Below are 21,152 nucleotides of genomic sequence, written 5' to 3' on the forward strand. Positions count from 1 at the left end.
AAAACCCCCAGGGGCGGGGCGCCTGGGTGGCTCCGTCGTTAAGCGTCTGCCTTCAGCTCAGGTCATGATCCCAGGATCTCCAGTGGTCCTGGGATGGGGTCGGGCTCCTCAGGGGAGTCTGCTTCTCCCTCTTCCGTCCCCCTGCTCATGCTCTCTCTCGCTTTCGCTCAAAGAGATGAATGGGATCTTTGAAAAATTAAATAAATAAAAAATAAAACCCCTAAATTTGAAAGCCAAAATGGCAACCCTCTCGGGTCCCCTTCCTTTCCAGGAGCTTTGCAGTATGTCAATAAACTCCACTTTGCCACTCTTCGTCTGGTCCACCTCTTCATTCTTCGAAGCGGCGTGACCACGAACCACGGGCACTAAGGGGACAAAGGTCCTGTAACACTAAGACTCCCGGTCATGGATTTCCCAGCTCCTAGCTGCACTCAAGGCACACACAGCCCCAATCCCCCAACACAGCCCAAACCCCATGCAAGCTGCGACCTACCGCCGCCCACGGTGCCCCCCGGGAGCATTCCCACGCTGTCACAGGCAATCCCCCAACCTCATGGCGTGGGCACATGCCCGGGGGTCCGACTGCAGGGCGTGGACCAGTGTTCGCGTTCTTCAGGTAGACTCACTGCACGGGGAACAAAGCGTTCTTTCTCAGGCGAATGCTGATCACCTGGGGGTAATTCTGGGAGGCCGATGTGCCAAAGGATCCCGACACCCACACACACAGGCCTCCACACGGTGCACACGCCCACAGCCCAGCCAGGAGGACCTATGATGTGCATTGAACAAATCCTGCCCGCGTGCCCTGTTTCCCTGCCTCCTGAAAAAAGTCAGGCATCCTTCGCTGGGGGCGTGGGGGAGGCTCTGACCAAGGACTAACTTCCCCTTTCTGCTTTATTCTCCTCTACCTTGTATGGGGTTTTTTTTACAACAGTATGTTTCACTTTACAAGAAAAAGTCTGATGGAGAGATGCATTGACATTCATCCCTGGTGAGGGCTGGGCCGCCGGGCCAGCCCCAGGGAAACCCACGGGTTCCCCAGAAGGCAGCTCTGCCGGGCAGTCAGGGCGGTTGCTGTCTGCTGCACACCCGACTCCCCACCCCACTGGCCGGTCCCCCCGCCCCCCCGTGCTCCAGCCCTCAGCCCTGGACTAGGAGTTCGGAAGTGAAGGAGTGCCAGCGCCGGCCCGGAGGGATGGCCTCTGGGGCCTGCACACCCGTGTTCCTGACGGCTGGAGGGAGGAAGCAGTGTCCCTCACAGACGAATGGACCAACGCGTGTGTTACCTGCACCACGGACTATCACTGAAGCTCTGACGCGCATTTTGTGGAGCATGGTTGACCCTGAGGATGCGGAGCTCCAGGAACTAAGCCAGTCCCAAGAGGACAAACTCCCTCTGAACCCACTTGCACGAGGGACCTAGAGTCGTCAAGTTCCTGGAGAGAGCAGGCGCCAGGGAGCAGGGAGGGCGGGGGGCCAGGGTTTCATGCGGGCAGAGCGTCAGTCTGGGAAGATGGAACGCTCCGGAGATGGACGGCGGGGACGGGTGCACCCTGGTGTGAGTGTGCTTCATGCCACTGAGCTGTGCACCCGCAGACGGCTAGCACAGTGAATCTCATTTATATTTCATGACAGTTTTTAAAAAATAGATCAAAAAAATTTTAAGAGAAAGCCGGAGGGAGCCTCGTGTTGATAGAACGTTCTCTATCCTGCCCACGTCGGTGTCAATATGCCCGTAAGCCCCATACCCTAGTTTTGCAAGACATCACCAGCAGGGAACACCGGGCAAAGGGCATGCGGGGTCTTTCTGTTTTATTCCTTACAATTCCATGTGAATGACACCAAAATAAAAACCTCACCTAAAAAATAAGAGCTGCATGCTGCTCAGGTGTTTTGCTCTTGTGCTTTGGGTATGTGGTTGGGCAACAAGTCCCACGCCCAAGGCCTCCGCGGGTCCTGTGCCTCAGAAGCACCGCCCCGCCCGTTGCCACACAGGAGACCCCTGAGGCCCCAGGTCCCCGCGAGGGCAAGGTTCCTGCCCATCCTGGGAAGCTACGGTTTCTCTTCCAGGTTATTCCACAATCGTGTTTTCTCCCTGAATTGTAATAATGAGATAAAAAGTGTAGCTCTACTTTGCCTTTCTCTTTCGTTTAAATGAAGTCACTGGATCTTTTTACACAGAAACGCTTGAACACATGAAGTAAATGTTGGTGTGTGGCCATGGCCCTAATGAGATGCCCCTTGCTTGCTCACGGGGCCGTCCAAGCAGCACTGAGGCCCCAACCTGGACAGGGGTGGGGGCCGGGGCCACTCATCACTCAGTACATATCCTCAGGCCTGCGTCTCCGTGTCCCACCGAAGATACGATATTCGGGGTCCCCCTATACTGCTGCTTCGATAACCGGCAGATGACAGATGGGCTACCCAGAATCATCAGCCCGCCTCCTGACCAACTGCCCAATTGATGAAGAAGCCCTGGGTTAGTCCCCTAGAGAGGCCTGGGCCAGGGGAGGAGGGGCCTTATCCCCAGTCCAGAGCCACCCGGCCTCCAGGAAGACATGCTCTGTTCAGCCCACGTTTATGAGGCACCTGCTGCGTGCCTGGGTGGCTCAGTTTGTTAAGCGACTGCCTTCAGCTCAGGTCATGATCCCGGACTCCTGGGATCGAGTCCCACATCGGGCTCCTGGCTCAGTGGGGAGCCTGCTTCTCCCTCTGGCCCTCTCCCCTCTCATGCTGTTTCTTTCGCTCTCTCTCTCTCTCTCTCTGTCTCTCAAATAAATAACAAAATCTTAAAAAAAAAAAAAAAGATATGAGGCACCTGCTGCATGCGGGGCTATGGGCACAGACATGGCTGTCCAGGCCGTCCTACCCACACAGGAAAGACATGCTGCTCGACAGGGTAACCAGAACGCTGAGTGTGAAGTTGGGGAGCACCCGGGGGCACCACTAATGGGGGCAGCTCAGGACCCCACAGGCTGGAGCTACACCTGTCAGGGAAGCAGCAGGAGTTTTGAGCAGGCCGGCTGCAGGCTGCTGTGGTCACTGCCCCAGCAGCGACCCATCCTCTCCGGGGATCGCTCCCTGGATGAGGTCACAGCGGGGCTTGTACTTCCCCAGAAGATAACTTCCCGTCTGGGTCAGCGTCTCTTCACCCCCTTTTCTGGAACCAACCAGAAGACCTGCCCAGGCCTGGGCATTCCCTCCTGGTCTGTCTCTCCTACGCCCCACTCCCAGGACTGGGGCGGGCTTGGCGGGCGTCCTGAGGGACCCACCGCCTTCTCCTCCGCTAGGGGGACATCTCGAGCCTTTCCCCTGAGCGGCAGAGGCTGAACCGCTGGGCCTTTCCCACGGTCAGGTCACAGGACACCAGGGGGCAGCAAAGTCCAGACCCTGTTCTCTGTCTCCCCTGGAGGTGCCTGCCCCCTTCCTACCACCGCGTCAGAGACGGGGGAGAGTGGTCCTCGGCCTCACCCCTCTAAGACGGTGTGCCCTGGGCCCTGCCCCAGGCAAAACGCAGAGTGCTCTCTGCCCAGTGGGCTCGGTGCAGGACCCTGGTTGGGCCCAGGACAGAGCAATTTCTCAGCTCTGATGCCACGTGGGGGAAGGCTGGGCTTACCCTTGGAAAAAATGCGGGGCGACATTTGGGGAACCTGCAGGAAGAGCGCTGGATAAGGCACACCCTCTGCTCCGCTGAGTCCACGCAGGTGGCCACCTCAGGGCAGGGCTAGCCCCGGCTGCAGAGAGGCCCTCACCCACCCCTGACTCCCTGTGTGTCCACGGCAGGCTCTCGGCCTGCTCTTCTGTGAAATGGGGACAGTGAGGCTCCTGCCTCCAGGCTGCCGTGATTTTGGAGCCCACGACTTGGGGGGGCCAGCACAATGCCTGTCCCACAGGGACTCAGAGTAAACAGGAGGCTCCCCAAGGCAGCCCAGGGAGGAAAGGAGCTGCCCCTGGCTCGGCACGTCCTGAGGGTCTTCCCTGTCAGTAGGAGCCAGAGGAGTGATCTGGGCCTTGACCTCAGTTCCAGGGAAGAGGCCAGCAGGGCAGGGCCCCATCCCGGGAGGCGGGGGATCCGTCCCCACAGCCTGGGCAGGGCCCTGAATCAGTCAGCCTTGGGGGATGGGGCAGAGGCTGCAGATCAGCACCTTTATCCAAGCTCCATGGTGGTCCCACTCTGAAGCATACCACCACTGACCAACGGATCCACCTGCAGCCCCTGGGGATGCCCCCACTGGTGGCCAGCTCACAGCCACGCCCTTCCAGTGCCCGCACCTCCCACTCCCTCTGCCCTCTTACAAAAAGCATCCGGTCCTTAATCATCCTGGAAGAAATGGAGGTCCAGCCGCAGGGCTTGGCTGGGGTGACCACGCAGCCGTCCTACCACCCCTACGCACCCCCAATCATGACCATTTACAGACCTTGTAACATACAAAGCCCTCGCCCCCAGGACCCCTCCTTCAAGATGGGGGGGCACTCTGCCTGCAGCTGACGGAGCCCCTGCCCGCAGGTTGGGCTGCCCGGTCAGGGCCCTGGCGCTGGGCAGGAAACAGGAGGGGAGACAACGTGCCCTACTGCGCGAGGGGCGCTGCGCCCAGCCAGCCCAGCCCTCTCCCAGGGGCCTGGCAATGTCGCCACCACCGCCACCAGCTCGCGGCTCTCGTGTGGCAGCGGGACTCCGGCAAGCACTCTTCTTCTTGGCCCGCGTGTCCATCACGCCGGGGGCGCAGAGCAGATCGCCTTCCCTGAGGCCTGCTCAAGGCACTGGCGGAGCTGCCGGGGCGCAGGGGCTGCGCAGACTGAGCCAGGCGGTAAGCCGGCGGGGGAAGCAGGCCGTGGAGGGGGGGGCCTGGCCTAGGGGGCACCCCTCAGCCGCCCCCAGCCCCCACCCCCCACCAGGCCGGTGCGGCGCTCACCCGGGATGTTGCCCCCTGTCTCCACGCTGTCCCTTCTCCAGCTCAGGGCTGGGGTGGTGCCTGCAAACTTCTCAAACAAAAGGGAGCCCAGGGAGGTGGCGGGGGGGGGGGGGGGGGCGTCTGCCAGCCCCGCCCGGACCCCACCCCCATCCCAACCGCTGGTGCCCCAGACCCCAACCGATCTTCATTCTGGGGGTGCTCAAGGGCTGTGCCTGCGTCCAGGCGCACAAGGCAAGAGGGTGGTCGGGGGAGGTGGAGGAGCCGGATGCGGGCAGTGCCTTTATGCGGAGCAGGGCGGTGGGGCCTGGGCTGCGCGTGCCTTCCCACGCTCCGCCTCCAATCAGCGGCCAAGGCTGGACAAAGCACAGCCCCCCACCCCACCCCACCCCCGGGCTGCTGGGCTGGGATAATGACGCGCCCGCCCCCAGCAGGTGGGGGTGTGGGTGGCGGCAGGGGGACACGTGGGGCACTAGCTGTGACGTGCCCTACGACCGAGTCCTGCTGTCAGACCCTCACAGAGCAGCCCCCACGGTCCAGCTGCCTGCCCAGGTTGCAGAGGCCAGGGGGAAGCCGCTGTCCCTGGGGGCTCAGCGTCCAGAGCAACTCCTTCCTGGACCCCACCTTCCCACCCTCCAGGCACAGGTCAAATGTCCCCCTCTGATCGCTGCCTGCTCTCAGGAGCCACGCTTGGTCTCTCCCCTGGGCCTCTCCAATCCCTTGCACCTGACTGGTCTTCCACCTGAGCAGGAGTTTTCCCAGCCAGACACCTGCTGGGCCTGGCCGTACTCACTGGGAGATGAAAGTGGCTGCAGGGGCAGCTCGAGATGCGGAAACACCAGGGAGATGCCGCATCAGAGATGGGGTGCTTACCAGCAGAGGTGCCCCTTGAGTGGACGAGGGGCACTGCCCCTGGAAAACCCCACCCTCATCTCGCTTTCTGGAAGGCCAGGCTCCAGCGGCCACCTCTTCCAGGAGGCCTCTGAGCTCCTCCTCCATCCCCCAGGCTGATCCTCATATTATAAGGTCATCATGGGAGGTGTTCTGGACAGTTCATTCCTGGGGGCAGGAAATGCACAGGTTCCCCACCCCGGCGTCTCAGGGACCTAGTATTTTTAAGCAGCTGACCTTAGGAGGCTCTTCCACTAGCCCAGGGAGGAGGCAATGCCGTCCTGCATCTTGGAGAGGAGGCCGAGGCCTGGGGGGGGCGGGCAGGTTAGCCATCCCTCTGCCCCTAGGGCCTTGCCGCCCTGTTACCCGCACTGTGTGGCAGGATGCGGTGGGGGGGAGGGGGATGGGAGCACCCTGCAGGCCAGGCTTGGGAGCAGCGGTGCCAGAGGGGCCAGGGTGTGCGGTAGGGAGGAGGGGTGGCGGGGCTGGCTGCCCAGGGGTGCCAGCTCCACAGCAGGAGTGCGAGGGTCCCCCTGACAAGCCCGCTGTCCCAGGTGCCCAGGGTGAGTGACAGGCCCAGGAACGGTGCCAGCCTGGGGTGAGACGGGGTGGGGGAGGGGCAGGCGCGTGGCTGGCCGGGGTGGCTGCACGAGGCTGCTCCCAAGCCCGGTCCCGGGGACCTCCCGGCCCCTGCATGGTCCGCAGGCGGGCGCTGTCCCCAGGGAGACAAGCCCCGCTCGGGGGTGGCCAGGTAGGCCCAGCCACTCCTCAGCTCGCCCCGCCTGCCTCCAGGCGCTGAATGGCTGGGAGCCTTTTGTGGGCCAGCAGCTGGTGGCCGGCCCTTTATGTGGGGCTGTGGGAAAGTCGGCGGGCAGGCTCTCACAGCCGCTCCAAAGCCCGGATTATCTCGGGGCCAGCAGGACACCCTCTCAAGGATGTACCCCCCCCGGCAGCGGTGGGAAGGCCCCCCCCCCCCCGTAGAGGTCCTGTCTGCCAAGCACTGGCCCCAGAGTCCCTCAGCAAGGAAGGGCCCCTGAGAGCAGAGCCCCTCGGACGCCCTGTGCCCTGCCCCCACCCACCCAGCTGCCCAGGTTCAGAACTGCCCCCGTGCCGGGAGGAACTTTCAAAGACCCCCCACCCACCTCATCCCTCCTGATTGTCCAGGCCTCTGGCCTTCACGGGGGTGGTCACAGGAGGGTCAGCTCGGGGCTACCCCACCCACGGGTGGCTGTGCCCACAGCTGGGCCAACTTGCGGCAGGCCCAGGGCTGAGGTCAGACTTGGGGGTGCCAAGGGGCCTGGATAGGGAGGGTGTGGCAAGGAACTGTGCACTTATTTAGCACCGACTGCATACAGGTTGCGCAGGACTCACATCTTCCCGGACCTGCTCAGAATTCTGAGGGGGAGAAGACGACAGAGCAGGGGACAGACCTAGGCCTAGCTCCCTACCCAAGGTCACCCTGTCCTGGGTACACTTTGGCCCCTGAAGCCCAGCCTTTCCCTGCTCCAGCGGCGAGCTCCCAGGTGGCCCAGAACTTGGGCAGCGATCATGCTCCGAATGAAATGGGGTGGGCCAAGGCGAAGGCCTAGTGGAGCCCAGGGCTGGGACTCCAGAGACGGCGATGTTAATACCAGCAACAGTGTGGGGAGGCCGCCTCAATGCTCTGCCTTTACCCCTCCCTTCCTTCTTGGCACCTGCCTCAGACGGACTGTTATTAGCCCCATTTTACAGACGAAGAAACTGAGGGCCAGAGAGCCCAGCTACTAAGTGGCGGCACTGGATTGGAACCCTGGGGCCACAGCCCTAGCAGCTCATAGGTCCTCTGGCAGGAGCACCCAGGGGGCAACAATCAGAGATGGGGTGCTTACCAGCAGAGGTGCCCCTTGGGGTGGGGTTGGGGCGGCAGGCATCCCCCTTTGTCCCTTTGTTTTGCCAGTGGTGCCAGGGCTGGGGTGCACAGGGACTGCCGAGGGCTGCAGAAATGGGAAGGCGCTGGCCAGGCCAGATGTGCGACCCTCCAGCGTGTTGTTCAGGAGCTGCTGCTGCTTCCCCAACCTTCAAAGACAGCCTGGGGGAACCCTGCCTGGCTCGGAGGGCTCCCCAGATGGCCTCTGGGCCCACAGCTCCACACACAAAGCCCGCACGCGCCTTTTGTGCAGGATGAATGTCCACAGCAGGGGCGGAGTGTGGGAAGCCACCCGGAGACGCCCTCCTGCCCAAATTCCCCTCTGGGCTGGGGGCAGGCAGGGCTGTAGGGCTGCAGGGCTGCTATCTAGAACCACATGCCCCCCCCCACCAGCCTCCCTGCATGGCACCAGACCAGCAGGAGTCCCTGGGGCTGGTGAGACCACTGAGACCTCCTCACACCCCGTTTCACACACAGAGAAACAGGCCTGAGGGGGCTGACAGGGGCTGTTCTCGCTTTCCCACGAGTGAGCTCCAGGGTGGGTGGGTGGGGTCTGCCCCGCGGGGCCCAGAGCCCAGTGGACAGGCGGCCGTTCACTAGACCCTCCCGGCTAAGGCCAGGAGCCATCTCAGTCCTGGGGGACGGGGCAGGAGACTGAACATGAGGTCACCGCCAGACGTGGGGGACAAGCAGAGCTGGCAGGGCCAGAATCTGAAGCCCTCGCCCATCTCCCCCACACCCTGCCCCATGGCCAGGCTCTGGGCACTCTGCCTGGCACCTGGCAGCCACTTAAAGAGGGTAATTATTGCCCAGCAGGGGGTGGGCAACCTTGGTCTTGCTTCCTCCCGTAAGCTTGAGGCCGGCTGGGATCCTGGGACTGGCTGGGCCTCTCTAGCTTTCATCTGTGAACTGGGGTGTTGTGTCCTGGTGGGTCTGAGGAGACCCCCAGCCCAGTGGCTGTAGGGAACACCAGGTGTGCCCTGCACGCCAGTGCTGAGCCTCACTGATGGGTCCCCGCCTGGGCTGGACCCCTGTACCCCTAACAGCTGGCCCAGACTACCAGTTATAATGGGGAGGAGGGAGTCTGTGGTATGTGGAAGCCCCAGCAGGTACCCAAAAGGAATGTTGATGAAGTTGTTTGGAGACAGGAACAGGGGTCCTGTGGGGGGTCGGGGAGGAGCTGGGGGGGTCCAAGGATCAGCGAGCTGGCGTGACCATGGGGGGCATGGAGCCTGATCTCCAATCGGTGACCCTTCAGGTTCCCACAATGCCTGAGAAGCAGAGGGTCCTGGCTGGGATGGAGCTTGTCAAACTGGGGTTCTTGGCTCTTTCAGCCATCCTAGGATGGAGGGGTCTGCATCAGTGTGTCACTTTGTGGGGCAAAGAGAAGGGACTTCCAAATCCCACGCCCAGAGCTGCCCAGGTCCCCTCTGCCTCCACCCCAGCTTCTCAGGTAACTAAGCCGCCAGTGGGCGGCCCCCACCCCCATGGGTCACTTTGTCCTTTCTTGCTCCATCATTCGTGTGCAAATTAGTTGCCCACCCCCAAAGGCCTCTGCCTCTGGCTTGCTGCTTATTTCCGGAGCCCCCAGTGACTTGACCAGGCTGCAGGGGAGCTCTTTAAAGATCAGCCAGACCAACCCTTCAGCCATTAGATGGGGAACACAAGGCCCAGGGAGGGCCGTCCCGGTGTCCAGCAGGCCCTCAAGCTGGAGCCAGGTGGAGCAAGGGGGTGGGACCCGCCAGTCCAGTACCCAAGGGGCAAATGGGGTCAGACTGTGCAGGAAGCTAACTTAGCTAGGGAGAGCGAGCTGGGGTGATTTTAGAACAAAATAGGTCTTCCTCAGGTGCAGAATGCTCTGAGGGCCTGGAACTGTCGTGTCCAGTGTGTGTGAGGGGAAGGCCCCTCCCCACCCCCCCGCCCCCCCTGGCCAGACCCTGGAAGAAGCACAGTGGTTGATGCAGGGGCTGAGTGACCAAAGTAGGAACAGATCCGGGTACCCACTCTGGTCCTTTCCGTGGAAGAAGCAGGTGCCCCATCTGCCCTCACCCAGGCTCCAGTCTGGCCTCAGCTCCCAACGGCCTCGGGTACAAACTGGCCCTCGGTGTGCTCGCCTGTGCAAATGGGCATGATGACACCCAGCCTTGGCAGAGGCCACTCCTCAGTGGGGTCCCACAGCAGCCCCCAGAGGAGCAGGACTGGCGGGGCAAGCCCCCCGGGGCGGGGTGGCGGGGAGTGAGGACAGAGATCCACACAGTGCGAAGGGTCTACACTGAGCAGGTGCCATCCCTCACCTGCAGCACTGGCTCTGAGGTGTCAGGCTGTCTCCGCCCCACCTGCTCACCGCTGCCTCGTATCAGGAGGGCAGCCCCCCACCCCGCCCCACAGCGAAGGGGTGTGCCTGGCGTGCTCCCCCAGCATTTTATTCACGGACGCTCAATTTGAGTTTCAACTCATTTTCATGTGTCACAAAATATTTGCCTTCTTTGGGTGTTTTTTCACTGGTTTAAAAGTGTAAATGCGTTCTTGGGGAGACATAGACACAGGAGGGCCTGATGCTCGCCCCTGTGCAGAGCTGGATCTCCCCAAACCTCAGGCAGCACCATTGTCATCCCTGTTTTACAGATGAGGAAGCCAAGCCTCGGGGAGGGTTAAGAGCCCTGTCCCGGCTCCCGGCGGGGAGACACCCTGGGAGGGTCTACTGGGAGTCTGGCCTCTAAGAACCACGGTTGGGGTCCCCATGCACCCCTCCTGCCCGCGCTGGGCTGTGGGTGTAGGCTGGCCTGCAGTTCCCACACTGCGGCCGGGCCATGGAAGCGTGCCTGCCCCCCCCCAACGGCATTAGTGCCGGGCTCTGCCTCTGAATGAATGGGGGCGGCCACGGGGGGCGAGGGGGGGGCAACTCCCAAAAGACCATCTGGCTCCACGTTATAATAGAGCAATAAAGGGCTTGTCTGCCTTTCAGAGGTTGGGAGCGAGCTGCTCTCTGACACGGCAGGGTTTTAACCAGCTTGGGACTGCGACCTGGGCCTGCCCCCGGCCGCGGAGGGGGTGGGGGCCACGTGGGCCAGAGAGGCCCCTAATCCGGAGGGGGCCCATGAGACTCAAGGGCTCTGCGCTTTCCCACACCACCCGCCTCTGCACATTCACCCTAGCCGCTCTTTACACTGGGGAAACTGAGGCCCCCGAGTCTGGGGCTGGTCAAGCCTGGGGTCTGCACCCTTCCTGCGCAAGGACTAGAGCACCCTCCTTTTGGGAACGTGGGGCCTGCTCTGGCCCGCAAAAGCTGGGGTCCCCAAGTCTGGCCTGGGAACTTGATGGGACTGCAGTTCACGTGTGATTCCCCCACCCCATGAAGGGCAGGAGCCCCTAAGATCAAGGGGCAGTCTGCCCCTCCACAAGGTCAGGTTGCTGGGTAGAGCCTGGTCTTGATCAGCCGAGAGAAGGGGTGGGTGCAGAAGCTGGAATCACCACCCCTGCTGTCCAGGAGAGGAACCAGCTTGCCCCAGGCCCCCAGGGGTAAGAGGCGAGGCTGAATTCACAGCTGGACAGCTGTCCAGGGCCAGCTTCTGGGGAAGGGGCTCAGCCCCCTGAATCACAGGATCTGATGGAGTTTCCATGTATGAGGCCCCAGCCCAGCCCCCTCGTGGGTACTCACACACAGTCCTTCCCTGCTTAGAGACCCCTGTTCCCCGGGGGTACCCATCATGGAAGGAGAGGTTGGTGCGTAGACAAGGGGTGTGTGGGGAGCCCTGAACCCCTGACTCAGTGACCCTGACCTGATTCAGTGTTCTGGCCTCTGTTCGGGTGAGAATCACAGGCAACCCAAGCAGTCAGCCCCAGCAATAGGGTCTCCTTCCTGGCCAGGGGCCAAGGGGGCCAGGTGGGGTGGGCACGACTCTTCTCTCAGCAGTGCCCCACTCACTCACCTTTGGCCACCCTTGGTCATCTCCAGCAACCTAGAACCAGTGCCTCTCTCAGGTGGTCTCGGCAGGGAAAGCCCACTGTACATAGGTAAACTGAGGCACAGAAAGGACCAGCATGTGCTCAACAGAAAGACAAGGGCAGAGCCCAGCCTCAGCCTAGACTTGCCCCCTGCACCCAGTGCCCATGGTGAACGTGCTCAGAGAGCAACCTCCCGCGCCCCAGCTCCCCCCAGGGCGCTACTGAAATGCACAGGGAGACCATCTGCGGGGAGCACATGTGTCTGTGCAGGTGGGACAGCACAGACCCAGACACTGTGGGAGCTGAGTGCAGAACTGGACAGGCCATGGGAACATCACAGGAAGCAGGGGATGAGCTGCTGATGGGGCACCCCCACATTCCCCCCAGGGCCAAGGCTCACCTGTTCCTGACAAGAGGACACAGAGCAGTGCTCAGCCCGATGTGAACGCTCGGGGCCTCTAACAGCTGGGCAGCGGGACATCTGAGCTGTGTCCACACACAGACCCGCCAAGGGGCGGCGGCCACGCTGACGGACCAGGGAGCCAGGGCCAGGCCCTTCATTCCCAGAGCCTGGGGCACACACGCACAGGTGCACACACAGGGGTGAACACACACAGGCAGGCAGGCGGGGGAACCTCTTCCAGCCAGACTTGGAGATGCTGGTCCCCACTTCAACGCCCCCCACCCCAAGCCTGGACCCCACCATTCTCTTTGCCTGGCAACGTGTCTGCAATTCCTTACCTGGAACACACCCACTATCGCTCCAAGGACTCCTCAGCCATCTCCTCCTCCAGGAAGCCCTTCCTGGGCACCCCGTCTTCCCCTCCATTCCCCAAATCCACTGCTCTTCTGAAACACATCGGTGCCTCAGCCGTCCCCAAGATTCCAAGCCCAAGTGTGCATATGCCCTTTTAGAAATCCCAGGAGTAGATGTTTACTCAGGAGGATCTGGAAAATACAGACATAATGAAAACCAACCAAATTTATGCCCCAAAGTGTTGATATTGGGGGAGCTTCCCTCTACCTCTCTGCCAACGTCAAGTGGGTGTCCTGGCCAGAGCATTGGCCTATCTTGGATGTACAGCCCTCAACGTTACCCCCCACCTGTGAGGGTTTCCCCAGTCCCCCTCCATGCCGGGTTGGGGGCCCGGCCTCAGTACCCTCTCAGCCCCGTGGGCCCGGGTGTCTGCGTCCCTACAAGGCCCCCAGTGGGGGGGGGGCAAGAGCTCCCACCTCTGTATCCAATTCTTTGGTATGGGACAGGGGGTGCAGGTGGCTAAGGCCAAGGGGGGCTGGGGTTCCTCCTGGCCGGGGGTGGGTGGCCACTGCCCCCAGGGCACCTCCGAGCAGAATGGGGCCACACCGCCGCCAGTCCCACACTGTGCCTTCGCCGTGGCAAAGGTAGTGTGTGTACCTCACCCGCCCCCCGGGTGCTGACAGGACGGCCGAGGGGCACCCAGGTCCCAGACGGAGGGCAGGCGCGGGGGTCCCTCACGGCATTCCCCTGCCCTCCGGCCACCTTTTAAACCAGCTTCCAGATGGCCGTGCAGACAGGATGTGTGGAGAAGGGCCACACCCCAGGAGGGCAGTGGGGTCCGGCTGCAGCCACACGGTGACCTCGGACACGGCCCACGCGCTCGCCGCCACCAGCACGCCTTCCGGAGCTGCCAGGGAGCCTCGGCCCGCGCTCTGTTGCCAGGCCTCGCTGATGGGGAAGGCGCGGGCCTCTCCGTGTTGCAGGGACACCTCACACCTGACCTCCGACCTCCGGTTCTCAAGAGTCACCCAGGAGACGGGGCGCCGTGGGACGGAGCTGGGCGCTACCCCAAGGCCATCTCCCATGAGGGCACAGCCGTTCCCTGGGCTCTCACTGGGCAAACGGTCGGCCTTCTTTTACAACACGTCCTTATATATCGTAAAATACGCCTAACGTAAAATTCGTGGTTGTAACCGCTAAGTGCGTGGCTCGGGGCGGGAAGCACGTTCACACTGTGGGGCTGCCGTCCCCGCCGTCTGTCTCCAGAACCTTCCGTCTTCCCACACTGACACTCTGCCCCCAGGAAACACTAGCCCTCCCGCCCCTGGTGCCCACCCCGCCACTTTCTGTCCCCACGGATCTAACTCCCGCAGGTACTGTGTGTCCGGGGAGTCCTACAAGACCTGTCCTTTGGGGACTGGCCCATTTCACTGAGCACGAAGTCCTCGAGCTCCGTCCATGCTCCTTCCTTTCTAAGGCTGGATAATAGTCCATCGCGTGGAGGGCCCCCGTTCTGCACGTCCGTCCATCCGCCGATGGACCCCTGGGCTGCTTCCACCGCTTGGCTCCTGTGAGCGATGCTGCCATGAACGTGGCGGGGGGGGGCACAGCTCTCTCAGCCCCCGCGTCCAGGTCCTCGGGGTGCACACCCAGAAGAGGAGCTTCTGGACCCCGTGGTGGCTCCCACTTACTTCTGGGGAGCCCCACACGGCTCCCACAGCGGCTGCCGCATGTCACTTTCCCCACAAGAGACCCTCCTCCTCCGACCTCAGGAGCAAATGCCCCTGGAGCCCTACCCACCCCCCATGGTGCCACCTGCTTTGCAGTCAGCCTGGGGGCAGGGGTGTAGAGGGTGGGGGTCATTTAGAAAGAATTATGGTCCCAGATTCCTGAATTCTAGCATAATCAGCCCAACTAGGGGAGTCCCCCACGTCCACAGCAAGGCATCTTCCCTCAGAGGCTGTTTCTACCTCACCTCACCCCAGATTTGCTGAGCTCTCCAGGGTGGGGGCAGGACAAGCTCTCCCTCCTCCTCAAAACCCCAGCTGGAGGAAAGCCCCCTCCCCAGCTGCTGAGGGCAGCCAAGGCGGAGGATCCCACCGTCCTCTGCATCCCCGGGCGCTTCTGTGCAAAGCCCACCCAGCCTGGAGCGGGCCTCAGCCCTCCCCCAACCCGCCCCTCGGCAGCCCCCTCCCCCAGGCCTGGTGGGCCAGCCCCCTCGGGTGGTGTGAGCCAGGGGCCCAAGGAGGTTCCCACACTTTGGCCCCATTCATAGTGTTAAACGGCCCACAAAGGCCAGGCGTGTGCCCTGGAAGCCGCAGAGCGGCCATCTGGCCCGCACGCGGGGGGCGGGGGGGCAAAGGTTCTCATCCGGCCTAGCTGGGCTGTAACACCGCTCATTTCATACCTCCCACAACTGAAAAACGGACCAAAGCTTCTCCAGTTCAGGGGAGGAGGGAACAAGGAGGCAGCGCCCCCTCCCCGCCACAGCCCACTCGCCACCCTCACCTCAGGCAGGCCACCTGGGCCCACTGCGGGCGGGTGGGCAGCTGGGGGGCGGGTGGGAGCTGGACCACGTCTCCTGCACGTGTCTCACTTGGACCAAGAGCCAGCTTGGGGGAGGGGGGGGAGGGCAGGGCACAAGCCCCAGCCAACTGCCCCTCCCAAGCAGGGGAGGGGGTGAGGCTGGGAGCGGGAGGGCCTGGCCCGAGGACTGCCCTCACTTGTGGTCAGGGCCCTGGGACCCCCACGGCTAGCAGCCAGGCGCTTAAGGCACACGTGGGCTTGGGCCCGTGTCTAGCCAGCAGAGGCCACGGTCAGGGTCAGGGTGGGCTTGGGGCTTGCTCCCTGCCTCTGCATTCCCACAGCCCTTAGCCAAGCACTTCCTTGGTGCTGAGTCCCTGGCTGGTAGGGTGTGGGCAGTGGAGACACAGGGGGCAAAGCCATCCTGTCCCTAACCCTACCCCAGCCCCCCCAGGGAGCCCATAAGCAGGCAAGGGACACACCAAAATATGACAACTGCCCAGCACGAGCCGCATCTGGGCTGCAAAAGCTGCCCCACGAAGCATCACTGAGTGCCCCTCGCAGCGTGCGGGACCTGCCAGCCCACAGCAAAGCTGCTAGTCACGGTCAGTGTCCAGGGCCGGGGAGCAGAGGGGTGAGCTCGTGGCTTCGGCACGCCCGTCCCCAGCTTACTCAGGTGTCCCCTGCTCTTTCGCATCAAACTAGAGCCACATATCTGGAGTAGGGTCCCATCTGCTCAGAGAGGAGCCCCAGCTCGGGGTGAGGCTGCCCCAGCCCTCAGGGTCACCCGTCTCCCACAGACAGCCCAGGGCCTGTGTCCCCTTCAAGAGAAGTGCTGTTAGGAGGGAGGAGGAGGAGGAGAAGGCACCAGAGGGGTGAATAGGGGCTCTCTACCCTCCCCCTCCAAAGTCACCTGAAGGTTCCACTTTGGGAGCTCCTCAGCCTAACCCACCCCAGTGGGTGACCAGCTGGCCCATGGGGCAGTCCTGAGCTGGCTCCAAGCCACACTCGTCATGACACCATCCTGCACGCTTCCCGGCTGGGCCCATTGCTGGGAAACCAAAGGCTCCTTGTATACGGTGGGGGGTGGGGCTGGGGGAGGGGGGTTTCTGGAGCAGGTCCACCAAACAAGCCAGTCATAGCTGTGGGTCACTGCCAAGACCCTGGGAGGGGGAAAGATCTGACTGGACCCTTGTTAAAGCCCTGCAATTTCCAGCCACCCCTGGACATGCTCCTGGATTCAAACTCTGGCTAATGTGCCCTGATGCCACCTGCCGGCTCCCAGGACAGAGGCCCTGCCTGCCCTTGAACCTGGCCGGGTCCTGCCCTGCCCCAGGAGGAAGCCCCAGCCCCTCCCTCTCCCTCCGTCCCTGCAGGACAACTGGATTCCCGACTCCAGAGAGTCAGATGAAGATGACTGCTCTGGGCAGAGGGAGGGCTCCCAGAGAACCAGGGTAGGGCTGGTGGCCCCAAAGCAGCGGTCGGACCTTGGCTTAGCTGGCCAGACACCAGGATTATCAGTTCTCCCAGTGAGGCCCCAGGGGGCTGTCTGAGCTCATGCAGCATCCGTGTGGGCTCCAGCAGGCTTGTCCTGCTCTGACCTCCATGCCTACCACCTGGCACCCTTCCTCCCCACCCACTGGCAAAACGCCCAAGGAAAGCAAACCCTACAAGTGCCCACCAGGCTGGGCGGAAGGCAGCGTGCAGCAGAGGCTATTCCCCAAGTCTCACATGTGTAGTGCCCACACGTGCGTGTCAAGCATACCCCTGGGGCCATGTGCTCTCCTGTGCTCTGCAGACGGCCATGGCCTTCCTGCCAGATGGGGTAGGGTGGGGTCCCGAGGAGCACCTGCTGGTACAGAGCACCCCAGATGCTACTGCCTGATAAGCTGCTCCCCAGAGGATGGGGTGCAGCAGATCCTGGGGAGAGTGCCTAGGTGCCAGGCTCCATGCTGGGCATTTTGGGTGCTCTGCTTCCCTGAAGCTTCCCCAAGCTGAGCCCAGGAAGCATGGCAGCCCGCTTTCTAGCTGCCAAGAAGTCACGTGTCGCAGGTGACAGCCTGGGACTTATCACCTAGGCCAGCAGGTCTGATCCCAAGAGCTTGGGTCCTCCCCTCTTTCCCCCTCAGCCTGTGCACAGGAAGAGTGTAGCCTCCTCCGTTCTACCCGCGCTGGGGAGGCGTCAGGTCCCTGTCAGGGAGGGTGCCCAAACCACTGGAAGCCACTGCACTAACTCACTGGAAAGCTTTTCCCCCCCGCTGAGCCTCTGCCAGCCAGTGGCGAGGAGTCGCCAGGGGAGGGGCAGGAGAGGGGAGAGGGGGCCGGGGAGGGGCAGCCCTCTTTCCTGCTCCCCGCCCCCCCATCCCGGAGGCCTGGGAAAAGGCAGCATATTGAGGCGCGGGGCTCCCAGCATCAGGCCCCGGGATGCTAATGAGGGCGAGCGCGTTCCCACAGCCCGGACATTGTGCGGAGCGGCCCACCTGCTCCTCAGGGAGCACCCATTGTGCCCGCGCCAATTCACAGGCAATTTAGCGTGCGCTAATGGGCCGGCGCCTTTGTGCGGCCCGCCAGGCCATTGGCCGCCGAGTGTGGGAACGGCCGCGGCGCCCGGGCCCCAGGCGTCTGCCCGCCGCCGCGCCTATATATGGCCCGTCAGCCCGCCGCCCGCCACTCCCCGCTCGCCAGCCGCCTCCCTGCGCCAGGCATGGCCCCCAGCACCGTGGCCGTGGAGCTGCTCAGCCCCAAAGAGAAAAACCGAGTAAGTGCGCCGTCCACTCGCCCCGCGCCCCCGCGCCCCCCGCGCCCGGGCTGCTGGCTGACGCCCGTGTCCCCCCGCAGCTCCGCAAGCCCGTGGTGGAGAAGATGCGCCGCGACCGCATCAACAGCAGCATTGAGCAACTGAAGCTGCTGCTGGAGCAGGAGTTCGCGCGGCACCAGCCCAACTCCAAGCTGGAGAAGGCCGACATTCTGGAGATGGCGGTCAGCTACCTGAAGCACAGCAAAGGTGAGCCGCCGGCCCGCGCCCACCCCCCCCCACCGCGCCCCCCCCCACCGCCAAGTGCCCCCGCCGCGCCCTGCCCCCACCGCGGCCGCGGGGGGAGGGGGGGCCCAGTCACCGCTGCCCCGTCTCCCTGCAGCGTTCGCCGCAGCGGCCGGCCCCAAAAGCCTGCACCAGGACTACAGCGAGGGTTACTCCTGGTGCCTGCAGGAGGCTGTGCAGTTCCTGACGCTGCACGCCGCCAGCGACACGCAGATGAAGCTGCTCTGTCACTTCCAGCGTCCCCCCGCTGCGCCCACTGCGCCTGCCAAGGAACCCAAGGCCGCTGGCCCTGCGCCCCCGCCTGTGCTCACCCCTGCCAAGGCCACCGCAGTTGCAGCACGCCAGCCCACTTGCGGCCTCTGGCGGCCCTGGTGACCCCGCGGGACTTGCAGGTGGCCACCCCAAGGACTGGAGGGCCAGCCAGCCTATTCCTCTGGCCATCCATCTGTCCCTCCCGGGGCTTGGACAGGCCCCCTTCTCCAGAAGGCTCTCTCTCCAGGCTGGCGGGCCAGCAGGAGGGTCATTCTCAAGAGAATGTGCTTGCAGAGTCCTTGCCATTTAGGACAATCAGGGCCCACCTTCTGCCAAGTGTCTGACTCCATGGGGTTGTTCTGTGTTTGCATTTCAGCAAGTGACTTCTGGGAAGTCCCCGCCGCCCGGGGTTCTATGATATTTGTAGGTGTCAGGGGCTCGGTCAGCCGGTGCCTCCACGTGTAGAGGACTTTCTTCAGGGCCTGCTGCTGCCGGGCCAGGGGGCCTGGCGGGTGGGCCGTGCCGTGGGCACATTTGCCTTTTGTGAAGGCGGAACTCAAGGTGTATCCTCATAGGAAAGAGTGTCAGCCTGGATGGGCACAGAAGCACCATGCAGAGCCGTGGCCGAAAGGCCCTTGCGTGCACTTGGTTGTCTAGTTGGGGCTCATAGTGGGCTTTGTGGGGAGGGTGGGGGTCTCCACCATGATCCTCAAAGGATCCCTGTGTGTGGGTGGGCGCATGTGGGCATGACTTTGTACTCAGAATTTGAACCGTCCGTCCCGTGGGCGCCCACGGGCTGGCTCTGCAGACTTCCAATAAAACCTGACCAAGCAGCCCTCGGGTCTGTCTGTTGTGCTGTACATGTGTTCTTAGCAGCCGCCGGGGGGTGGGGGTCTGCGCGGGCGGAGGGGGGCCACACTGTCATGATATCAACTGTGGGGGGACGTGTCTCTGCCGGTGACCCTCTGGACAAGGCAGAAGGGCTGGTCCTGGCTGGGGGAAGGAGGGAATGAGGACAGGAGGCAGGCAAGCAGGGCAGAGGCGTGGCTGGAAGGATAACAGGCCCCACAGAGCCCACACCCCCACATGCTGCAGCAGGGGATGCAGTGGGAGACTGGGGTTTCTGTCTCGGGCCTCTCACTAAGCTCCCTGCAGGTGGGGGCCGGGGGAGCGGTAGAGTGACAGCTACAGGCCCTTCCAGCTCTGTCCAGCTGAGGGGGTGCAAAGACCACAGCTTACAGTGGAGCTCTTGCTGCAGCAAAAGGGCTTTAGCTGGGCCATACCCACGGGAGAAGGCGTCTGCCTCCGCCCCGGCCTTCCTGCCTGGCCAGCAGCCCCTGTCCCTGGGTGAGCTCCCGGGAGCAGTGGCGTGGCTAGTCCATAGGCGGCTACCCCGCCCTCCCCGCGGGCCAGGTGCTCGCCAGGGCTGGAAAAGGCAGTGCTGGCGGTGAACCTGCCAGGGACGGTCCCTTGCCTCGGAAAGGGCACCTATTTTTAGGCAGGCTACTGGATGTTGGTTGAGTCTGCAAGAGCCTAAAAGGGCCCAGGCTTGCCAAGAGACAAATCCACCCACGGGGGGTGGAAGGAGCTGGACGTGGGACCAGAAGCCTTCCACACGTCTTCAGAGACGTGGGGCCCAGCCCGGCCGTCCTTCCTCTTTAGCGCGCCTCTCCCCGCCGCCCTCTGGAATCCCTTTCTGCCCACTCTGAGGGGAACCCGAGGCGCCCTCTCCAGGCCAGCCCTGCACCAGCCACACGGTTCCCCCTTCATCCCACACGCTGACTGCATGTGGGGCAGGCGTGCCAGTGAACGGGGAGGGTGGTGTGCCTCCTGGCCAGGCCCACAGCCCCTCACGGCCCAGGGTCCTCGAAGCTCCAGGCCTGCATCCTCTGGAGCAGACCCTCTGCCCTCTTCCCCACCGCCCCCCAGGCCTCCCCACCCAGCGCACCCACCCCTTAGAAGATGTTCGCAAGGCTGCCTCTCCAAGGCTGATGCGCATGGCCCCCTCCCCTGATCACCCCTGGACCTTTCAGTTTCTGCTGCTCCACAGGCCTGTGCTCTGGAGGCCTTGCCCCGCAGCCGGTGACATGCTCAACAGAGGCTGAGGTCTAGCGACACAAAGTAACCCGCCCAAGGTCACCCGGGAATCAGTTGCCAAAGCCACCTTAGGGGCCCTCTGTCTGCCGCCAACACTGTCTGGGCTCTCTCCTAAAGCGCCCAGTGCCCCTGAGGGAGACACATCCCTCAAGGGTCTCCTGGGCATCAGAGGCTTCCCAGCGACTGGCCCTGAAACCCATCCCCACCACCATCTGTGTCCACACTCCAGCTTCAGGAATTGTTTCAGCTGGTTCTCTGCAAACTCCCATAGACTCCCTGTTTTGCCAAAAGGCGGCCTCCTCCAGGCAGGCTGCCCTGCTTTCTGCTGCACTCTCTGCTGACCTCACCATCAGAGTGAGTGTCTTCCCCAGCTGCATGCAGGTGCATCATCCACCGTGCACTGGGGGCGCCGGGAGAGCAGGGCCCCCTACACCCCCATTTTGCATGGGGCTTTTGCAACCCACAATCCTTCGTTCCTAGAAAGCCGGGCTGGTGGGTCACACGCGCCTTGATGACAGCTGCACTCATTGACAGAAGCAGGTCTTTGGAAACCCAGGTGCCTCCTCTGCACTATCTCAGAGCACTGGACGTCAGCATCTGGCCAGCTCGCTGAAAGAGCAACAAAGACAACAGTCCAGACGTTTTGTGTTGGGCCAACGGCCTCGAAGACCCCCGCGCGGGCAAGTCCAGTGGCCCTCCAGCTGCCAGGACCACAGGGGCGGGCGGGGAGGGGCGGGCCCGGGTGCTCATTAGCATAATGTATGCGCGGAAGGCGTTTAGCAGTCAAATATATGCGCATATATCTCCATAGATGATTAGGCTGGCCGGGCA

General features: G+C 63.0%; 1 protein-coding gene across 1 annotated transcript; it reads left to right on the forward strand.

The window, feature by feature from the left end:
* Window positions 1-17,473: 17,473 nt before the first annotated feature.
* Window positions 17,474-18,347, forward strand: HES5 (hes family bHLH transcription factor 5). The gene is made up of 3 exons (XM_028108209.2): window positions 17,474-17,690; window positions 17,771-17,936; window positions 18,070-18,347. Exons 1-3 carry the CDS (start codon window positions 17,577-17,579, stop codon window positions 18,345-18,347), a joined length of 558 nt encoding a protein of 185 aa, XP_027964010.2. The 5' UTR covers window positions 17,474-17,576.
* Window positions 18,348-21,152: the final 2,805 nt, after the last annotated feature.

This window comes from Eumetopias jubatus, unplaced genomic scaffold (assembly GCF_037043125.1).
Source record: "Eumetopias jubatus isolate StellerSeaLion01/CBP00866 unplaced genomic scaffold, mEumJub1_p1.0 scaffold_4, whole genome shotgun sequence".
Taxonomy (NCBI): domain Eukaryota; kingdom Metazoa; phylum Chordata; class Mammalia; order Carnivora; family Otariidae; genus Eumetopias; species Eumetopias jubatus.

Coding starts and splice junctions, on each gene's coding strand:
- HES5 (XM_028108209.2), top strand. CDS start 17,577: ATGGCCCGTCAGCCCGCCGCCCGCCACTCCCCGCTCGCCAGCCGCCTC. Junction 17,691..17,770: donor GCCCCAAAGAGAAAAACCGA/GTAAGTGCGCCG, acceptor GTCCCCCCGCAG/CTCCGCAAGCCCGTGGTGGA. Junction 17,937..18,069: donor CTACCTGAAGCACAGCAAAG/GTGAGCCGCCGG, acceptor GTCTCCCTGCAG/CGTTCGCCGCAGCGGCCGGC.